Genomic DNA, 21058 nt, shown 5'->3' on the forward strand with positions numbered 1-21058 from the left:
TCAGGCAGAAAGTCACAAGTCATATCTTGGCGAGTTAGGAAACGTTACATTCTTTTTTCTTGTTACGATGACAAAGTTGTTGTGTCTACATGCCTAGGAAAGGGTTCACCTTTGTCTCCCTCAGATTAACTGCCTTAGTGCCCAGATTATGACTGTAGAGCCTGTGTAATGCTTGCTAAGTATCTTCCACACCTTACTAGTGCATAGGTTGAGTGCAGCCACTAAACGTGATACCATATTCAAAGAAAGCTCTGACCCTTCCACTGTTTTCTGTTATTGCAGCCTTCCACATCTGATGCTTTGAGCTGCTTGCTGTTCCACTTTTGAGGACTCCACTCAAGCATTCTTTGCTTGCCACCTTTGCTATGTTGTCACCTGGATTCTGGGATCATATTGCACACATCTGAATGTCACCTTTCGAAGTGATGCTTGAGGCATCAGTTACATAGCAAGCAGCAAAGCAGCATCAGTGCCTTATTGCCTTCATTCCACTAAGTACTGTGAAGAAAATTTGGACCTGAACTAAAGCAAGCAAAAGGCAGGTACAGTGGTTATATTCCAACTTTAAGCATTCTTAACACACATATGATCTTTTGTTGACCAACTTCTCAACCCCCCTTTTCATCAGTCCAACTTTTCCATCAGGCCAAAGAGTTGCACATGCATGAAAAGGCCTAGAAAGACAATTGTCAGGTTCTGTTAGGGACAAAAAGTAAGTAATTCTTACCTCATTTGGCTGATTTGTTATAAAAGTGTCCTAGATGCCAAAAAAAATGTGTATTTTTCTTCAAAATGAAAAAAAAATGCTTAACAGGTCTTTTCCTTTCTTTTCCCTAGCTGTCCTTTTAACATCGTAAATTCAGACCTTGGCTACCCAGAATCTTAGCAAACAAATTCCCATAATTGTGGCTGATGTGAGCCACAGGAAAGATAAGGCTCTGGCAGGTTCCACTGTTTTTTACAAAGGAAAGTTAAATTGGCACAGAGATTAAAAAAAACCCAAACTCTCAGAATCTTGCCCACGCTTGAGATCCCATTAATGCTACCACCATCCAGCTAAATGGTACTAGAACACCAGTGGGAATGATTTGTAAAACTGTTTAGCATAGACAGAGGCCTGGTGAGGGGCTTGCATATTTTAGTAGCACACGGAGCTGAAGAGTTCAGAAGTCAGGACAGCATACAGTATAGCAAGGAAGTGCATTACAAGCCTGATATGATTCAACTCTTGAATTATCTATCCTTTTTGCTGCTTTATAGTTGTTTTTCTTAATGCTTATATTACATTCCTTTAGTCATTGTGTAAGTTGTCCCTTTGTTTAACAGTAAGAATTGTTTTAATTTTAGGAGCAAAGCTGCACTCAACTCCAACAAAGAAAAATGTTCTTGGGCTCAGCTCCTGTCTGCTACTACTAATTCTGAGCACTACCCAGTGTACCTACATTGCCAGGATACTTGGTGCTTTATTAAAAGCCTTTGCAGGAAAGCCAAAGGCTGATGAGGGCTATAGCTTTTCCTGGGGTAAGTGGAGTCACTATAGTCATTTTAGTGCAACTCCACTGCTCTGCATCACCTAAGAATCTGGTCCTAACAGAAATCAAATGAGACATCGTCTGTCCAGGTCAGGAGTAAGGCAAGAGACTGGGAAGGCTGTGGTGAACTTGAGCTGCTGCACTCTGTACTCTGTGCATTCTGTTATGCAGAGAAAGGATTGCAGGGCTGTGAATCTGGCACTAATTTAAAAGAGGAAAAACTAAAACAATAAAATAAAATTCAGCCATTGATGACAAAATAACTAGTGTTTTCAGTACTCTCTGTGTGGCAGCCACTAGGAATGCTTTCTTTCTTTTGGCGACATGCAAAAAAATTATAATTTTAAATTGCTACTCGTGCAGTCAAGGGGAATATATAAAAAAAGCCCCAAATCTTTGTTAACACAGTTAATGTTGTACCCTGTGCCCTTGGAGAATGTGGTGGGTGGTTACACTTAAACTTTGGAAACATCAGAAAATGAAAAGTTAAAGTACATGCTGCCTCTGCAACGTAGCCTGAGCTTTGTCCTGAAACTTGCAATAGCCACTTCAGTAAGTGGAGGTGTCATAATCAGTAGGAATAAGCACAAGGTATTTGCTTTGTATGCCAGAGATTTGAATTCCAGCATGTATTAGCATGTGCTGCAATCTCCTTCACAGTGATAAGTATAGATCATGAGTTGAATGGTGAAGTTAGTTGGGGCAGGGTGGCACAGCCTAGTTATTGTGATATGATGAAAGATACACATGCACTTCAAAGGCTCCAGTATGTCCCATCCAGCACTGAGTTTTGCATGATATGTATACAGTAGTATCTTCTTGCCAGGACACCTGACAACACTCTGAGAGAATACAATACTGTACACACCACAGCTTAATGAAGAGTAAGATGGCAGTGTCTCAGAAGGAGTCCTCAGAACCAGTGTGAAGGAGAGGAAATCCTTAGCAAGTCTTGGTTGGCTTAGATGTTTGGTTTTGGATGGCTTGGATGTTTGGTATTTGAGTGTAGGCTAGGTGTAAGAAGCCTTGCTGTGCCAAGCTAAAAACCAAGTTTTGCCATGGAGAAGAGGAAGTGTTAATCCTAGCAGTATAATTCATCGTGAAATACACACACCCTCTAAAGTGGCAGAGGAAGAACACCATCATAAATTAGATACATAATGTTGAATTAGGATATTGAGACATTAATTTCTAAATAAAACACTAATCCAAAGCTTATTTTCACTGGTTGTATCCAACAGGCAGAGTCTGTTAGGGACCCCTTTAAAACGTGTAGGATGGTTCATAAACCAGTATCTGTTTGACAAACAGGAGAATAGAAACCAATAAATTAAACAGGACTGTTATGTTTCCAGAAAGGAAAAACACTAGAAAAGACCTGCAGAGCTCAAGATGTATCTTTTGTAAAGCTAAGACTAACAGGACAAACCCAAGCAATAAATGTTTTCAATTGCCATTTCTGCTATCAGCAACTGCGATGCTAATACGTCTTGCATAGGAATTGGGAGAAAGGTACTGTGTGCATTGATGTCAGATATTCTTCTGCCTAAGGTCCCACCCATTCATATGAGTTATCCATGCTTCTGAAGACTCTCCAGTGAGTCTTATTTACTTCAGTATACTTCCTCCAGGAGGCAAGATTATTCATGTAATAAATAAGGTCTGTAGATTTAAGCCTAAGAAATGTAGTTCATACTGCACCTCTAATAAGCAGAAGCTAAGCTCACTTCGTGTTTGAATGAAGTTCTTTCTTATAAAATTAGTTTCAAACCAAGATTTCTGACTCAGGAAAATTCTCACTGAACTCAGGGAATGAAGTTTTGGCCTCATCTCAGTTTTATCAGAGGTCAGGATTTCAACCTAGATCTGGGCAAATGATTTGGGTCAGATATTTTACATGCCCAAAAATGCAGTTGGGTTTACCACAAATATTTGTGAATGTGGATTGAATTAAAAAAAATTGCAAATCAAAATATCTTTAAAAATATAAAAAGTAAAAATGGTTATGATATTTTTTAAAGAAAATATCTTGATTTTTTTCACTTTGGAAAGACAATTCAGCTAATTATTCATCTAACTGAGATACAATTTTCTAAAGATGCCTTTGTAATCTGAAGTCATAGCTAGATATTATCTAAGGAGCTTGACTTGTTGTTTGCTTACATATTTCACAGTAGTGATATGACAGCTGTGAAATACTGCTTCCAGTTACATTACAAAAGTGAAAGGCTCTGTTTCCACTTCCTACTGCATATAACAAGCTGGCAGGAACATTTTGGATAGCTAAACAAACACTATTAGTATACAAATAAATAGCACTTATACATTTCTGACAAAAGTTACTTTCTTCATCCTTTTCTTCCTGTAATAGTGAAAAAGTTCCATTTTGTTTCTTAGGCCTGGGTGTGTCTACAGGATGCACTAACTGCACAGTAGCCTAATAACACTGTGCAGTAGTGTGCTGGACAAAAACTGTGCTAGTACACTACTGTACAGTAGTATTACGCTACTGCACAGTAAGCATCACTAAAAACCCATGTGCTGGCACTACTGTAGCACAAGTGACTGTGTATTGATAAACTTAATGTGCAGTAACTATAGCACATTAATGAACATGTAGCAGAGAACTCAGTTGTTTTTCCTTACTTTTTTTAATGGCATTCCAAGCACTGTAGATGTTGGTGTGGTGGTTAAACAAGTAATAGAAAGTCAAGAAAGCTGCATCCTTGTCCTGGCTCTGCCACTTACTGACTGACTATCTGGGCTTAAGCAAATCACTTAAAAAGTGAACCACATACTTCAAATAAAATTAAACTGTCTCCCCCTCTCCCTTTATACTTTAGAAAGTCTGAACATTTGTTTTCCCCCCTGAATCCTATCTCTCCTTTAAAAGACAATTTAAAAATTAGATATTCAAACCTATTCTAGCCTGTTTTTTCTGGAAATCGCTATTCAAGAATAAAGAACTAGTTACAACATAACTTCACAGGTACAAAGAATCTTAAAGTTACTTGTATTATTGGACTGTCTAGAACTTTTTGATTCTCTATCTTAAATTATAAGTAAGAAAAATGACTAACACGCTATAGGGAGAAAAAGCTTTCCTTTTAACATTCTACAACTACGTTCCTTCCATTAAAGACTCTTAGTTCACTTCTCTGGGTAGTCTCAGGAGACAAACAGCATAGTCAGATGATGTTCCTCAGAAGATAAAAACAATCAGAACTTTTGCACCTCCCCTCCCTTTTTTCTCAGGCTGCCTTTATACATCAAGAGACAAACATTCTCAAAAAGGCAACAATCTTTTTTTTTTCTATCTGCAGGTCACTTAGATCGTCACATAATTCAGTTTTTCTACCTATAAAATAACTATAATGAATACAATTTTCAAAGCACCTGAGTTATTTATGACCAAGTCATTTGGGCTCAGATCCTTAACATTATGGACAGAAGTTACACATAAACTGGTTAAGTGATCAGAAACTGGTTTAAACCTGTAACAGAACAGAAGTTCAGTGCACATAAACCAGTTTCAAAATGGCTGAAACTGGTTTAAGTTAAACCTGGGTGACTGTAGTATCAGACTTAACTGATTTGGATCAAACCAGTTTATGAAACTTCTGTCCTAGACCCCTTCCTGGCTCAAGTTAAATCAGAGACTCCCAGCATGCTTTGTAGCCCTGGCCCCACCTGTCTGCTCCCTAGCTGGATCAGTGAGGGCTGGCTGACAAGGGGCAAGTCTGCCTGGGCATACATCCCAGTCTGCAGGGGTGGGGCTGCCCCCCTCCCCCAGGCAAACCCCAGGTGGGGTCTGAGATCAGGAAGAGGGGTTAAACTCCCCTTCTCCTGCTCAAACTTACTGCTGGCTGCAAATTCCAGAGGCACCTGGAAGCAGGAAGAGAAAGTGATGAGCAACATGCAGAGTCCTGCTGCTGTAATTCTGGACTGCAAATCCCAGAGACCTCAGGGGCAGCAGGAAGAGGAAGTGAACACAGAGCCTGAAAGCCTGCTCTAGCACCTCCCAGCTTCTGGCCTGAGTCACTGCAGGCATATGCCTGCATTTCCTGAATCTGTTTCAATTTAATCTGCACATCTTAAACTAACTTGCAAAGACTGAATTGATTCAACCTCAGGATTTCTGATTGTCCGTTCCTAGCTTATATCAGCATCTGATTCTAACTGAAATAAATTCATTTTAGGGGCCTAACTAGTTTGAGGTTCTAAGCCTTTAGCCCCTTCTGAAATTCTTCTATTCTAATACTTACTTACATAGAAGTTTTAATATGGTAATATTTTATAAAGAACTTCTGGATCTTCACAAAGAAGATATGAATGGGGAAGAAAGTCGTTGACAGTCTGTAATTATCTCCCATAAAAATGCTTCCATTGAATAAACAAAGTCTCTACTGATGTGGCTAATATACACCTAAAGTCGTCGTCTTTGAGAACTCCTATAGATAAGACTCTGGTTCAGTAGCCTTTCCTAATTTGAATAGTACTTAACTACATGCTTCAGTGCTTTGCTGAACAGAGATGAACTCACATATATACTTAGATGCTTTCTGACCTGGGGTTCACGACCCTAATCCTGTGAAGAGTTACCTATTGCTTGACTTTAATTCCAGTGGATTAAGCAATGCACACATCTGCAGGACTAAAGTGTGAATTAGGAGAACCCTACTGGAAAACCCACATATTTTGTATACTTTTGTGCTCTCCTGTGAAAGGACACATTAACTTTACTGTACATATTAATATTTAGAATAAGGGCTGGAATTTTAAATAAGTACTTATGGGGTTAAAAGCAAAAGATGAAACTACAAGAATAAAAAATCTCTATTTTTCATCTGTATTGTTACCAAAAATCTCCCCTTTAAAAATTGCCAAAAACTTTTCACTTCTGGGAAACCGCACAGACAAGGCTGAGGCCAAAACTTTTGTCTTAATATTTCCAACTGTTCTGTTTTACTTCTGCTTCCTTGTCAAAAATCTCCTGTTTTGTCCTGATTAGCTTAGGTGGATAGGGCATTTATGCTTTTATCTGCCCCCGTATTACAATATCTCAGATTGTATTTAGCACTTTCAAATTCCTGTATTCTATTTCTGAAGTGTAACCACCACAGAAATCATTCTTGGTCGGTAGTCACAAAAGCCCTGTCTTTAAATCTCCACCAAGAATCACATCGCCTCTTAATTCTTTATCTGCTGTTTTCATCCACAGTCTAATTGCATTACATTTTACAAATGACATGCAATTAAAAGTGACTTTGAAAGTGTAAATTCACTTGATGGCAAGAGAGTTTCTGTAAACTATTCAGGATCCATCCCTTAGGAATTTGCGACAAAACAGGCACTGAATGCTTGGGCTTTGGATGCACTTTTAAAAAGTCTACAAGTGTAAACAATTTTTTACAGGAAGTCTTAATGCATTAAAGACGTAAGAGAAGAAGTCAAACTACAAGTGATCAAATCAATCACACTTCAGATCAGACAGAGGAGGGGTTTTTTTTGGTTTTGAACCAGATGGAACTAAAAACACTTGGGAAGAAGGTATTATTATTTCTTGACAAGGTTTCAAAATGAGCATAGGAATTCAGAATTAAAAAAAAAGCTTTTCCCTTTTAAAAATATTACAAAAAAGTTGGAGGAAAGAATCCTTTGGGGTCAACCTCAGTGAAATTTATCAGACATATAAAAAAAAATCATAGCCTCTTCTGCTATTGTAGGAAAACAGCAGATCAGAGGACGGTATTTTCTTGCATTTGGGGAGAGTTCATTTATTTAAAATTGTAAGTTCTCTGGCACAAAGTTTGTGATTTCTTTTGCTTATGTCTTCACCGCAATAAAAAGAGTGCTTTTATACCAAGATAGCTAAGATTTTTCTCTTGATTTAACTTGGTGAGGTAGATTCCAGCTGAAAAAAGTAGACTTTGATATGGAATATCTTTTTGCAGTTTGTGTTTATAAAATGCCCATTTTGTGTTTAGAAAACACCAGGCACACTTGAGGGGAGGAGCCAAGCTACTTTCCCTCCTTCGACAGTGAAAAATTGTCACTGCTGGGTGTGGCCTTTATTCCTAATTCATAAAAAGGATTTGGGAAGAGCAGATGTTTTGTATTTTAACACACCAAATGACTTGTATTATCAAAGGTCCAAATCTTTCATTCTTTGAGTAAAACCATCATTGGCTTCAATAGGAGTTTTGCTTACCGACTTTATAATTTTCTAAATATTTTATTTGAAAAAATACCTACAGACCTTTTCTGCAAAGAGATAATTTGGGGACTGGAGGACTCTGGGTTCTTGCTAGATCCTGCAAACAGTCACGGAGAAGCAGAGTACCTACTATGTGACTTCATCCTATTGGGACTTATACAAAGTACAGTACTTTACCAGACAGTGAATGTGTGCAGAAGCACAGACTTCATTTGAATACTGGCAGCCCCACTGTGAAGTAATGAAGGGAATCATTTTCTTTGTAAATAATACTATCAAAATAAAATGCAAAACTATTCAAGGATATCTTCAAAGGAACTAAAGAATTTATTCTTATGTAAAGGAGCTCTTGCTAAAGAAATAAAGCCTTTAGCTAAAGCCTAGTCTCCTGGTCTAAGCATCTGTCTTGTTATTTTGTACTCTTTTGTGAAAATAATGCGTGTAAAACCTTATTGAGAGGTTACACATCTGGTGGTTACAAGCAAGGATCTAGAAACCAGGAGAGAAGGGAGTTCAAGCCAGACTACTATTGACTTGCAAGGGTATCATAAATCAAGTCAGTTGCGACTCGAGTCTCAAAAGTTTTGAAGGTGTTCTGACACCCAGAACTACATTGTCCTCCTTTAAGGTTGATGATCCCCACTGTGGACTTCACAGTCCCATGCTAGGCACTTAAGCCTTCTATGATTTTAGCAGGAAGACCTGTGGAACATGAACAACTTACTGTAGGTAAGCTACAGTGTAAATTGTAGGGTTGGACAGACATTTAGTTTCTCCAGTCCCAGTTCTCTCAGGAGAAACCATGAGTGTAGAGAGGTTCATAATTTTTCTCCTGGGTTAAACGTAGCCAGTCTGGAAGAAAAATAACTCAGGAACAACCCGAGTGAAGTGGCTCCCTGGAGAATCTCTCAGGAGACAGAACTTCTGTACAGGCAGCAGATGCAGAGCCAACCTCTCCAATTGCTGTGAGTTTTGCTTCTCTTTCTCCTCCTCTTCCCTTCTACAGGGGGACAGAGAAGTGCGTTAGTCTCAGAACATGTCCCCGAGTGCTTCAGACTGGAAAAGCCCAGAACTGAAACACTTAGGGCAGGGGTGGACAATTATTTTCGGTAGAGGGCCGCTTACTGAGTTTCGGCAAGCAATCGAGGGCTGCATGACAGGCAGCCTAGGACAAGATTAATATTAATTTTCTAAATTTTTTAGGGACCCTGTGGGCCAGATAGAATGGCCTGGTGGGCCGCATACAGCCCCTGGGCCGTATTTTGCCCACCCCTGACTTAGGGGGTGGGTTCTGCTCTGGACTTGTTCCCTACCTGAATTGCACCACAGCACTTTGGTTCAGGAAAATAAGTGTATGTCCTGCCCTGCCTTATCTGGGCTCAACACAGCCACAAGGGTGGGAAAAGCTGGAGGACTCTTCTGTGCCTGTGTCTGTGTCCCAGACCACCCCCCACCTTCCCTGATCCTGATGATCCCTGCCTCCTAACCACTCTGGGCTGCATGCTCTAGGGACCCCTGGGAGTCCAGCATCTATACTGCAGACTCTTTGCTTTTCTGCCTGAACTTCTGTACTAGACAGTTTTTCTCTCAAGAAACCAAATGTGGGAGTTGTCCTGGATGATTTGAACGTGTGTATGCAGCCCCACTCAGCAGTAACAGTAACAGTTACCTCACACCAAATGCAAAGCAGCTTACCCCTTACTGAAAATGGGGTAATCTACCTTGCATTTTCCATTAAGTAAAAACTGCATCTGGGCAGTTATCCAAAAATAGCTGATTTGCTTTAAATTTACACTGTAGTTTACCTTGCAATACCTTGTTTGTGTGTCCACATCCTTAGGTGCCTTGCAATGTGTTACAACAGGCAGCATACTGATCAGCAGGGATCTGAGTTTTCTGTTTCCTGTGGGAAAACACGGATTTTTCCCCTTTAAAGGAGAAAAACCTGGATTTTCCCCTTTGAAGTGGGAAACTGCGGGTTTCTCCTTGGAGACTGGCAGAGTTCCAGTCTGCAAGGAGCTGCCTGGGGCTGGGGGGACTGGAAGGAAGGGCGCTTGGAAGCAAGGGGGTGTCACATGCATGTGCATGCACACACATGTGGCTGGACCAGGAGTGGGATGGTGTGCACATTGCAGACCTTTCCCTTTTGGAGGCTGAGGACTATGGACTAAGCCGCCCTGTGCCATGCAGCCTTCCTGCTGCCTTGGCACCCTCTGCCTGCTGGCAGGTACACACAGGTGACAGAGGGGAGGCATGGAGGGAGAGAGACATGGGGCAAGAGAACCTGGGGAGGTGGGCACCAGGCAGTCATAGGTGACAGACATGGGCCAGGGGAGGTTGGGAGGGGCTGGGGCTCTTTGTGGCTCTGTAACGGGTGGGGAGATTTACAGGCACTGTGTGGGGTGACTGCAGGCTTTGGCATGGAACCCACACTGCAGGTCAACGAGCTGTCTGAGTGCCAGCTAGGAGAGGTGGTGGCTGTGCTGGGGGTGCAGCAGGTCCTGGGGCTGCAGTACAGGAACAAAACTTTCCTCTTCCAAGGTACTGCTTCCCCCCTACTCCCCCACCAGTCCAGGGGCTTGGGCTCAACTTTGGCAGACTCCCCACCTCACCTCAGGCCTGTATGCACGTTTGCCCAGCAAGCACAATCCCTGCTTCTCATAGCTCCCAGGGTCTCCCTCATCTCTGCCAGCCTGCCATACACTGCCCCCTCTCTTTTTTTCTGATTGACAGCTAGATACTTAATGACCAGGGATCAGGGTTTTCCATTTGCTGCAGACATGGGGAACTGGTGCCACCTTAGCCAGGGGGGGCACATGCCCCCCCCAGTGACCAGTCAGCAATTGCGGGGGGGGGGGGTCCCCTCACAGCCAGTCTTCCTGACTGGGGGAGCGGGGGCTGGAATTGGCTGCAGCGCTTCATCTGGTGCTCCTACTCCCCAGCCGGTGCTCACAGGAAGGGCACCTGTGCTCCTGTCTGCCCTCCCCTTGCCCATTGCCTAAACAGGGAGCATGGCCTGTCAGGGGGTGCACCAATGTTCTCAGGTGGTGCATGTGCATCCCTGTGCACCCCCTACACATCACCACTGGCTGCAGAAAAACTTGGATTTTCTTTAAAGGAGAAAAACATTGATTTTTGCCTGTTAAGGAAAAAAACATGGGAAACAGCAGGTTCCCCTTGCAGGCTGGCAGAGTTCTAGCCTGCAAGGGGCTGCTTGGGACTGGGGGCAGTGGGAGGAGGGCTATCAGGCAGGGGGTGCCACATATGAACCCCTTTCTCATGCTGGCAATTGACTGATTACTATTATAAGTGGCATATATATGGTGTTTAGCATGAAAAATTCAGTTGTAAAGTAGTAGTAGCAATAAAGGTCCACAAAATAACCAGAAATATATTTCCATGTTTCAATCCCTGATTAGTAATTGAATTGCTTAGCTTTCTGTATAGTTGCTTTTTTTTAATGAATTTATTTCAAAGAATGACTTACTTTTTCAATGGAATTCTACAGTTATCTTTACCTCATCAATATTAGATGAAACAATAAAGTGGATGACTCTAGTTCCGTAGTCATTGACTCCAATGGAAATTTTGCATTTGACTTTGTCGCTAGTTTTATGATCTATTTTCTTCTTGTCGGTATATGCAGACAGGAGTGTTTAGGATATTTCATATTGCAAACTATCAAGAATTTCAGTATTTTTTTCATCTTCAAATCTTTAAAAATAAAAGATTTCCATCCTGCAGTTTTTAACCTGAAAATCAAAGGTACACTGCTTGTGGTAGTATTTCAGGATCTGAACCATAATCACAGATATCCCAATGGAATTCTAGTCCTGATTAGATAACATAATCATGTGCACACGGGAAAGCAGACTAATTGAAGGCTCACAAACATATTTATATGATACTTTTTAGCAACTACTAATGGCTTTCATTGTTTATGTGGATATAACCTGCACCAAATCTGGTCCTAAGAAATAAATTTATCAAAGAAAGAAAAGTAGAGAAGACAATGGTAGCAATACGTTCAGCATCAAAAGCATACTGCCCTGCTTTGGAACCTAACTCCTGTACTTTCAGATAATCAGAACTCTAAAGATTCCTGGTGGCTTCCAAGAATGTTACCCATGTCTGTTGTCCCTTACATTTGAAATAAAAGTCAAGACTAAAATTGGACAATATTTGTATGTTTAAACTTAAACTGCAGCAATTTGTAAGTGACACCATGTAGAAGAGGACAGAAAGTCTGTGATGCCATTAGTAAACAGACAAGGTTCTAAACAGGATATTTTTCTTCTTTGTGATTTCTCCTTTGCCTCAGTCACTTTACAATTAAATTCAGCCACTGACTCCCACCCTTGTTTTTCTTGGACAGGCTGGTAATATGATGAAATATTACAATTAAAATGAGAAGACACCCATTTACATGCATATATTTGAATATGATTTGATTCCACCAGTTTAAGAGATAGTACGTACACTTGATCTTAGCCATGTGAAATATAAAAGGGGTTTATTTAAATCTCCCTATTTTTTCCAGATTGGAACCCCCCCCTCCCACCACACTACTACCCTGCCCTACTATCTTCTATATCACTGACCCAACTCTCCCCAACCCTCTCAGGACAAAAGAAAAAATAGACCCTGGTAGCCAAGCAAGCTTTTTTTAAGTTTTTTCAGCTCAAATTGCTAATGCTCTTGCCATGACATTCACAATCGTTTAAGATTTGTAATGCTCTCATGTGTTCAACACATGGGTAACAGATATTTCTGTTGTCAGGAATCACATAGTCAATGGCAAGCAGTTAGAATCATAAATAAAGCAAACCTGATCAGATACTACATACTTCGTCCTCATGGTGAATTAGGATGATACACTGGAATTCAGCCCCATTCTTCAACTAATGGCAGAAAGCTTGAACGTAGACACTTAGAACTGTGCTTATGAACCTGAAGAATGATTTACTTAACTCTTTCTCCTATAGAAAGAAGACTATTTGAAATATTTGTGCAAGGACTACATTAGCCAAACATATTCCTGGTGTGCAGTGGATGGGGCCCTCAATTGTAGAAACTCCAATCCCCACTTTTGTTGCAGTATATTTCTCTTTTAACATTTGCCTTTCAGTAGTTTATCATTAATGGTTTAAGAAGAAAGAGGAGAGACTGTCACCTTCTGTGTTCTTTCCTCTCTCTCTGACCCTGGCAGTCATCCATTTACTTCATTCTTGAGGGCTACGGACATGTTCATGCCTAAATGAAAGTGAAAAGAGCAGGAAGTAGCCATTCATTCCTAATAAGTAAAATGAAACTTTTTCCTGTCCCTTCTAAGGGAGGCAGGTGGAGTGGGCAGATCCACAACCAAATTAAATTACTGCTGTTGTCACTGACTTCAATGGAGCTATCACAATTTATACCAGCTAAGGCTTATGCCATCTAAGGATTTGTGGCTTTGTGTTTAAGGAATTCCTCACATACTGAAAGGGGAAAAATAGATATTTGATTTTAAAAAGACAGTTTAAGATCCCAAAACATGAATAAAATGCATGAGTATACATCTGTATTTTTCAACTACTTAAAGCTCAAAATAAGTGCATATAGAAGATGAAGCACAAGATAATTTCCTTGCATTTATACTATGTGTTTCTGATGTGGCTGGTCATCCTAGACAAAGTATGGAAACCTGATTATAGTTCTTTTGCTAGGTAAGAAAAAGAAAAACAAATTTTCCTTTATTTTGTTCAAAACTGTCTTGTCATTTCTAAGTGCACACACACCATGGGTGGGATGTGGTGTCTTGTGTGGGGTATATTCCAAAGTGTTTAAGTTCCACTTTAAGGCTTTTCCTTCCTTTCCAATTTGTATAGACCATAGGGTATCTAATTTCAAAGACAGAAATTCTCTGACTCAATTGGCCAGATGCACTGGGATGAGATCTTAGATGATTATAAATGTTGTCCTCTGATTTACTGGGAACCAATGTCACCCGACAGGGTTAGTAGAAAAGGAAGCTGAAACAAAGAGAATTTTAAACTTGGCTGCATTGCCTTATTTAACAGAATGGCTATTTGGGTAGTTTGAAACTTCTGAGTAACATCTTCTGCCACTGCCGCAGGCTTAGATGTATTTGCCTTACAGCATTTTATATAGCATGTTTCTTTTGATTGTGGTGACTTTCTCATCTGTATTTACTCTGAATCTCTCTGTCACTTACCCCCTTAGCCTCTCACATATGATTAATGTGGCCCCACCCTCCATAAGGTAAAGCTGGACCAGGTTGCCCTGGGCCTCATCTGCATATAAATTTTTGGAGTATCCCAAGACTTCTGAAAACAGCACCTGGTTCCAGTTATGAGTGAGTGCTATTTAGTATATGGTTCCTTTGTGGGGGTATCTGGAGTACACACCAATACTGAGCAGTTGAGGCACAAAGCAAGCCGGTCCAGCTTCAGAAGCAGAACTCTCCATGGTAAGTAGGTGCCAAAGTGGTACTCAAAAGTGTGTTTATGGAGTACCTGTGCTAAAACAGACATCAGTTTCAAAGAAAGATAACATGCATCAATTCTGGATGTGCTAAGTGCATGGGTACTGAATGCAAATTGCTACAGCCATGTTCAATGTCAAAGGCCATTATTTTCAAATTTGCTCCTCACTTTCAGGGAGGAGAGGGGAAAGGGACTACTGGAAGAAAAAGTTGGAGGTGGGGAGCAGAGAGCAAAGGGGCTACTTTGACCCCCCCAGATTTATTTCCTCTGAGGTAGCAGTGGGAAGGGGACAAATTCAAGGCAAATCTCCAATAGGTAGGTTCTATACCTAGAAAATTATACAAATTGGTAAATTTTCCATATATAAAATATAATGGGGGGTTATCTTATATCAGGGCCATCTACACAAGTAAATATGGTAACCCCAAATCAGGCAAAACAGGTAGGTACACCTACCTGGCTGTCCCATAACTCACATAAGTGAAAGTAATACCCTGGCCATTCAGGGTATCTTTTTTCTGCCCTTCCTCCCTACAAATGGAGAAATAGACAATGAGCTGTCTTAGTGCATTTGGCAAAACTATTCAAACCAGCTCTGCTTACAACCCTACTGGATGTTCTCTTCCATTTTCAGGAAATAGTTCCACAGCTTTCTTAAAGAAAATGTATAGGCACTGTAAAATGTCAAAAAGACTTTGTTTAGCTAAATATTAATGTGCCAATAGAAATAATATATACTGCTAAACATTTATATACATATGTGTCAACAGAAATAAAGCACATCAGTGTTTCTTATTTTCTCAATCACTCTTACACTACTAAGATTACTTTGTGGATTAGCATCCTTATATTTTATATTACTGATTTGACTAATATCAAAATATAGTGTATTTTATACTTCTGTGTACACATACATGCACAAATATGTAAGTACACACAGCAAATTCTGTGTTACAAATCAAATGCTTTCAGTCACTTAATGGGCACGTCTACACGTGATGCTACATACTATAGTGATGCATTATGGCAACGTAGCATCCATGGATGTCTACACATGTCCAGCAGCTACTTCGCCATTATAGCTCACTGCTATGGTAAAGTAACTGCTAAAAATAACCATGTGCTGCACATACAGTACAGTATGGGCGGTTACTGAACCATGCTTTAGTATTTCCACAAGGAAGTAATAAAGCCTGGTGCAGTAACAATATCAGCGTAGGGCAATGCGTAGATGCACCCAATAATACTTTAAATACTATAGTATGTACATAAATACATAATATCATTGCAATACAATATACTTTATTTTTATAGCTTCTTTTGTACAAACTGTATCTCAAAATCCTTTGGAGTTTATTAAGACACTTGCAGTTTTTAAAATACCTAACAATATGAAATTTTTCATTCTAAAGAGTTAAACTACTACACAACCATAGTAACCTAAGGCATTTAAATTTAAAATCTCATTACTGCTCTAACTTAGGACTACTACATTTGCAGTAATGTCAACTCTCATGAAAAAAATCACAAGACCCCTGATTTCCATGTCCAATTAACTCTGACTCATGATCTCCTGATAGAAAGATCAAATCTCGGGATTTTTTCTTCTGGAGCATGTAGACAGGTCCATACTAGTAAATCTGTGGAGGGGAAGGGGCAGGAGGAGAAGGAAGGGGTGGGGGGCACAGATCAAGGCCCCCACAGGGAGTGAGGGAAGGCAGCAGGGGCTGGGGTTAATGGGGCCCTGGGGCCAGGGCAAGTCATGCAACAGAGTTGTGGGCAGCTGTCTGTCTGTCTGTATGTATGCATGTGTGTGTGTGTACATCTGCCCCTCACTCCTGAGCCACAGTCCCCCAAGCCCTGTTGCTGCCCCTCACTCTTGATCCACAGTATCCCGTATCCTGCCAGGGTGTGTGGGATGCTCCCTACCCAGGCTCCAAACTCAACCCACACACACCCACAGCCCACCACACCTTCACAAATAACACCCCAAACACACACTTAAAAATAGCATCTCATGATTTATGTTCCAAATCTTTTGATGTTTAAGAGTTTGTCTCATGATTTTTGACACGGTGGGATTGGCAATACTGCTGCACATGTGAAAGTTGAAAGCATATCATTTTTGATATCTCTTACTGAAATATCTTCCTTAATTATCCAGATTTTTTAAAGGAAAGTCAGGCATTTCACAATTCAAAATAAAGCTAAAATTAATTTACTATTGTTATATACTCCATATAAACATACTGTGAATGAGCAACATACACACTTTACTGAAAAAGGGCATTTGATATTTGTTGGGTCCTGACTGACTGAGAGATCAGCAATATGATGTGTTTTAGGAAAGGTCATTAAACATAACTAAAATTCCATTGTTCTCTTTTGAGGAGAAAAGGGGACTCCCTGTTCTAGTCCATTTCAGAAAGGCAGCTCAAACATAGAACTTATTAGATAGAATTCATAGATAGAATTGTTAATTTTGTATTTGTATTAATTTTAATAGAATTGTTCACTTAATTATCAAGATTATAAAGACCAGACATGAAAGTTTCTCAACTTGGGGCTTCCCTGGCAAGTTAAACCTGCTTAATGGAATCAGCAGATTGCTGCTGATTGCCAGGAATTTGATTTCATTTAGCAGGCAATTCCTTTAAGGGAGGTTTAACATAATGTGATAATGTGAAAAAAATCTTGAAACTCTAGAACTTGTTTTGCCTTCTTCACACAGTTCTATGAGAGAAAATTTCAGCTTCCCAGACTCTGCAGCAGTCATAAACAGTTACCAGGAAGGATCTCTACAGTAATCTAGTCAGTCTGTGGTGCCTAATTATCACATCACTATGTAAGGTGGGATAAAGTGACTGAGAACTGCAATGCTTAAAGGAATCAGACATGAGATTTTTGATGTTATTAAACAAACCACACCTTGCCCCTCCCTTTATAAGCCATGCATGTACCAAACACAAATACATGAAGCAGCATATAAAGGAGGGAAGAGTTTTAAAAAAGCATGAGTCACTTTACCAATTGATTATTTTATCTGGTAGTCATCAAAATGAACTTTTATATGGTAAACCAGCTAGCGCTTATAAAACCATTTTTTCTACCAGTGGAGAAGGCACTGGGTTGTCTAGAGAAATCTAGAGATTCTTACAGGTCTATGGGTGTGGAAAACCCTTCTCTAACTAGAATGTTTCTAGCCACAGTTGCAGCTTCAGTGGATATGCAGAAGGCAATGGATGTTTTGCCCACTTTGAGCCATTAAAATCAATGGAGAGTTCTGCTTCTGAATGGTTAGCATGACATATAACCCGTGTTTTGTACTCTGTAGAGTATGGCTATGAATCATTTCTGCAATCTCAAAACCTGAACAGAGAATAAGCATGAAAAATACGTTAAGTAAGCTTCATAAATAGACCAAACTTTGATACTGTGGACTGCTGAGTATCCTTATCTTCCAATGAAGTTAGTAGGTACAGGAAATAATAGGTACTTAAATGTTCAATTAATTGCAATATCCACTTATAAATCTCACTCTACATTATATCCCCTACAATTCAAAATATCAGTTAAAATATTTGTTAAAAGAAAATAAAGTATGAAGCAGCTCATAAATAATTTAGACTACATTCAATTCTAGACTTTTGCAATCTTTTCTCAAAGTATTTGTGAGGCATAGCTCAGCAAATAAATAATTTATTATGGATTGTTTATTCAGTTCTGCCCTGAAAACTAATTCCAAACACAGATCAGTCCACTTATTGATGTGGTGTGAATTACTTGTATCTAACCTCAAGTGAAAATTCAGCTTGTCAGTCTTGTCCGTATTTTAGTATGTCATCTCGATTGATTTTTTTTATTGGGGGTATGCAGTTTGTTGCATCACAGAACTGAAGTTCATAAGATAAGGTAACTATTTTCCATGATTTTCCATGGGTCATTTTGCATGCAGCCCGCTTGCCAGACAACTTGTAAAAATAACAGAATTTGATCTGTAGACCCAATTCTAGCTCTCAGTTTGCTGCCTAAGGTAAAGAACAGTGCCCTCCTCTAGTCCTTCAGAAAGGAAAGGCCTTCTGAGTTGCCTAACTGCTATTTCAAGAGCAGTGACAGAGTACTGCTGCTTGATGGGGAAGGAAATTATGCTCTGCTTCTTGTTCAGGAGTGTTAAATGCACATAGAGTAGTACACCTTTTCTTCTGGTGGCAAAGAAAGTTAATTTATGTAGCCTAACCAAGGGTTTATCTGCCACAAACTGTATTGAGCATCACCAGAAAATGAGTAGAGTTGGAGGCCCAGAGCAAGATTTACTGAGTAGTAAGAATCCTACTTGCCTCTAGCCTAATTTGGATAGTCAAAAAACCCACAACCAACTCCCATCCAAATTTTTAACCTTGAGAGCAGCTTCTTGTGTCGCTTTATTCTGATGACTCAGGCTGACACTGTGCTGCAGATATGGCTGCTGCTCATTCTGATTTTTAATGATAAGATTCTACACCCAGGAATTTAGGCTTAGTGGAGTCTCAATCGGTAATATTTTCTATCAAAGGCAAATATCATCTTGCTCAGCTGAGACATTTCATGGGAGCATGACTAATTCAGACACTTTTTAATGCAGGGTTGTTCAACTGGTTGGCCACATGTTACTCCTGAAAGGCTAGCAAGTGGCTCATGGGTTCCCACCAGGCCACTACTCCTCCTGCCAACGGATCCTTCCATGGCTGCCAGGAAAGGGCTGGAGTGCCTGAGCTGCATGGCAAAGCCAAGTTGCCCACACTGCAGGAGGTTGGTTCATACAGCTGAGAGAGTGGGGGCAGATCTTATGTGTGTGGCACGGGGACCTGAGCTGAGCTGAGCTGAGCTGCTGCAGAGGAGGAGAGGCTGCCCATGAGGCTATGATGGGGAACTGGACAGGCCTCAGAGTGGGGGAATGGAGCCAGGGGAGTCCCAGCCCACCAGTACAGACAGCATATGGTCCCTGGGTCTGTGGCTCCTCTCTGGAGTGCAGCCCCCAGCTGCCTGGAAGTTAGACAGCTCTGTTTTAATGGCTAAATGCTGCCGACACTAAGCCAGAGAGAGTTGGATGCCACTTTGTAGACTAGAGAAATATTAGCAGCCAGCTAAGGTGGGTGAAAACATCTGGAAACAATGAGGGAATGAAATGATAAGAAACAATTGAGAAAAATATTGCACTGAATATATTATCAAAGCATACTGTTTTAATTTTTGTTTAGCCTGACAATAACTGAACCAGATTATCCTATTTTATATTTAGAAAATGTCACTCAGCAAATGCTCTAGATTGCTTGACTGTTTATTAAAATAGACCAAAAGCCAAAAGTCTCTGAGTAAATTAATAGTTTGTTTTTGCTAAGTAACTGTATTTGTGAACAAAACACAAAACTCTAACTTCTGTGTTTTGAATGTCGCAAATATTAAGATTAAACACTGGGCTCAGTTGAGTAATATTTTTGCTTGCCTTCATTTATACAAATTGCTCATTGAAGCCATTTACTTCACGTTAGCTCTTAACATGACTAATATTTTTAAAGCTTACTCCATGACTAAAACGAAAACAACAAAACAGGCCTATTACCATAATTTAACAGAAAACAGAACCATATTTTCATTATTTAGGAAAACATAATGTTATAAATACAGCTGTTTCTCATCCACAATTATATAAATAATAAACATGCTGCCAATCACAATAATTTCAATAGCTGGTTATATATAAGCAATATTACGATCTCACGAGGAATGGCCTGAGTTTTCATCGTTCATCTTTGCAGTTCTTATTCAGTGCCTTTGTCTTCATCTGAAAAATGAGGAACGGATTTCTTTGCGACAACATTGTCCAGTCTCTGTCCTTGCAGGTATGGGTTCACACTCTGAAAAATGTTTAAAAAAACCCAAAAACCAAATAAAAAAGATACTAATTATTAATGGGGAATTATACCCAACTAGCAATAATAGGAATATAAACAATTTTTACCTGTTGTGTAAACTGATAGATTGTTAGGAAACCAAACAGATCAGATAAACAGAAGTAACCAAGTCACTTCTTTCAGAAGTTCTGCGTTCTCCACTTGACCCGACTATTCTAAGTGTATTTTTCACTGCTTTAGTGACTTTAGTCCTTCACAGCCTACTTCCATTCTATGGAAAATTAGGGGCTCACCTCTACCAAACTAGATCAATAGTATATTGGGTGTTTTATCAGTAAAGACAAACAAATCAAACTCAGAAGGTTGCTCTCCACAGAAGCAGCTTGTGTGTGATCAGGTTAGTAAAAGTATATACAGCATTACATGTTGCAGCTTCACCAGTCTTTCAGGGTATACCAAGGGAAAGCTTATTTTGAAAGAATAATTGGCCTGGAAATATTCAGAGTTTCTCCCTGGGAGCTATTTCTTCTTCAAGGACTGGGAAAAAGAAATAGCTCAGGGGAATTAGCTTTACTAGTTTCAAGTCGGTCATTGTTTTTTTCCAAAATAAACTCTAGTGCAAGAAATAATGTATTCCACTAAAAAGAATAAAAGCTTTAGTTGTACTTACTCTGCAATGCAGAAAAATGAATGAGAGAATTTAACAAAATCTAAATAAAATGCCAGCATATTGGTTTCCTTCTGTTTTACTCAGAGCAAAGAGAAAGGGGGATTGACAATAAGCAGGATGCAGATCTCTGATTCTCAGCTGCATGACACCAGCATAAGTTAAAGATAGAAGGGCAAGCTTTTGCTACTGATGTAATGTCTCTCATGGATCTTATGCCGGTGGAGGGCTGACAGTCCTTCTCCTCATCAACAGTCCTTTTCAGA

The 21058-nt window shown here is 39.9% G+C and overlaps 1 protein-coding gene across 4 annotated transcripts in view; it reads right to left on the bottom strand.

Moving 5' to 3' along the window:
* Positions 1-12328: 12328 nt before the first annotated feature.
* The window catches only part of SCG5 (secretogranin V), a 74545-nt gene continuing 65815 nt past the window's right edge, over positions 12329-21058 (bottom strand). The window contains exon 7 of one of the 4 annotated variants that reach the window (XM_090033503.1): positions 12329-20128. In XM_090033503.1, the coding sequence (XP_089889629.1) occupies positions 20122-20128 (7 nt within the window). In that variant the 3' untranslated portion in view covers positions 12329-20121. The remainder of the gene's footprint in view (positions 20129-21058) is intronic. The other 3 variants (XM_090033502.1, XM_090033501.1, XM_090033504.1) reach the window with 3 other exon arrangements.

The sequence above is a fragment of the Crocodylus siamensis genome, chromosome 2, assembly GCF_052110815.1.
Source record: "Crocodylus siamensis isolate JL-2025a chromosome 2, ASM5211081v1, whole genome shotgun sequence".
Classification (NCBI taxonomy): Eukaryota; Metazoa; Chordata; order Crocodylia; family Crocodylidae; genus Crocodylus; species Crocodylus siamensis.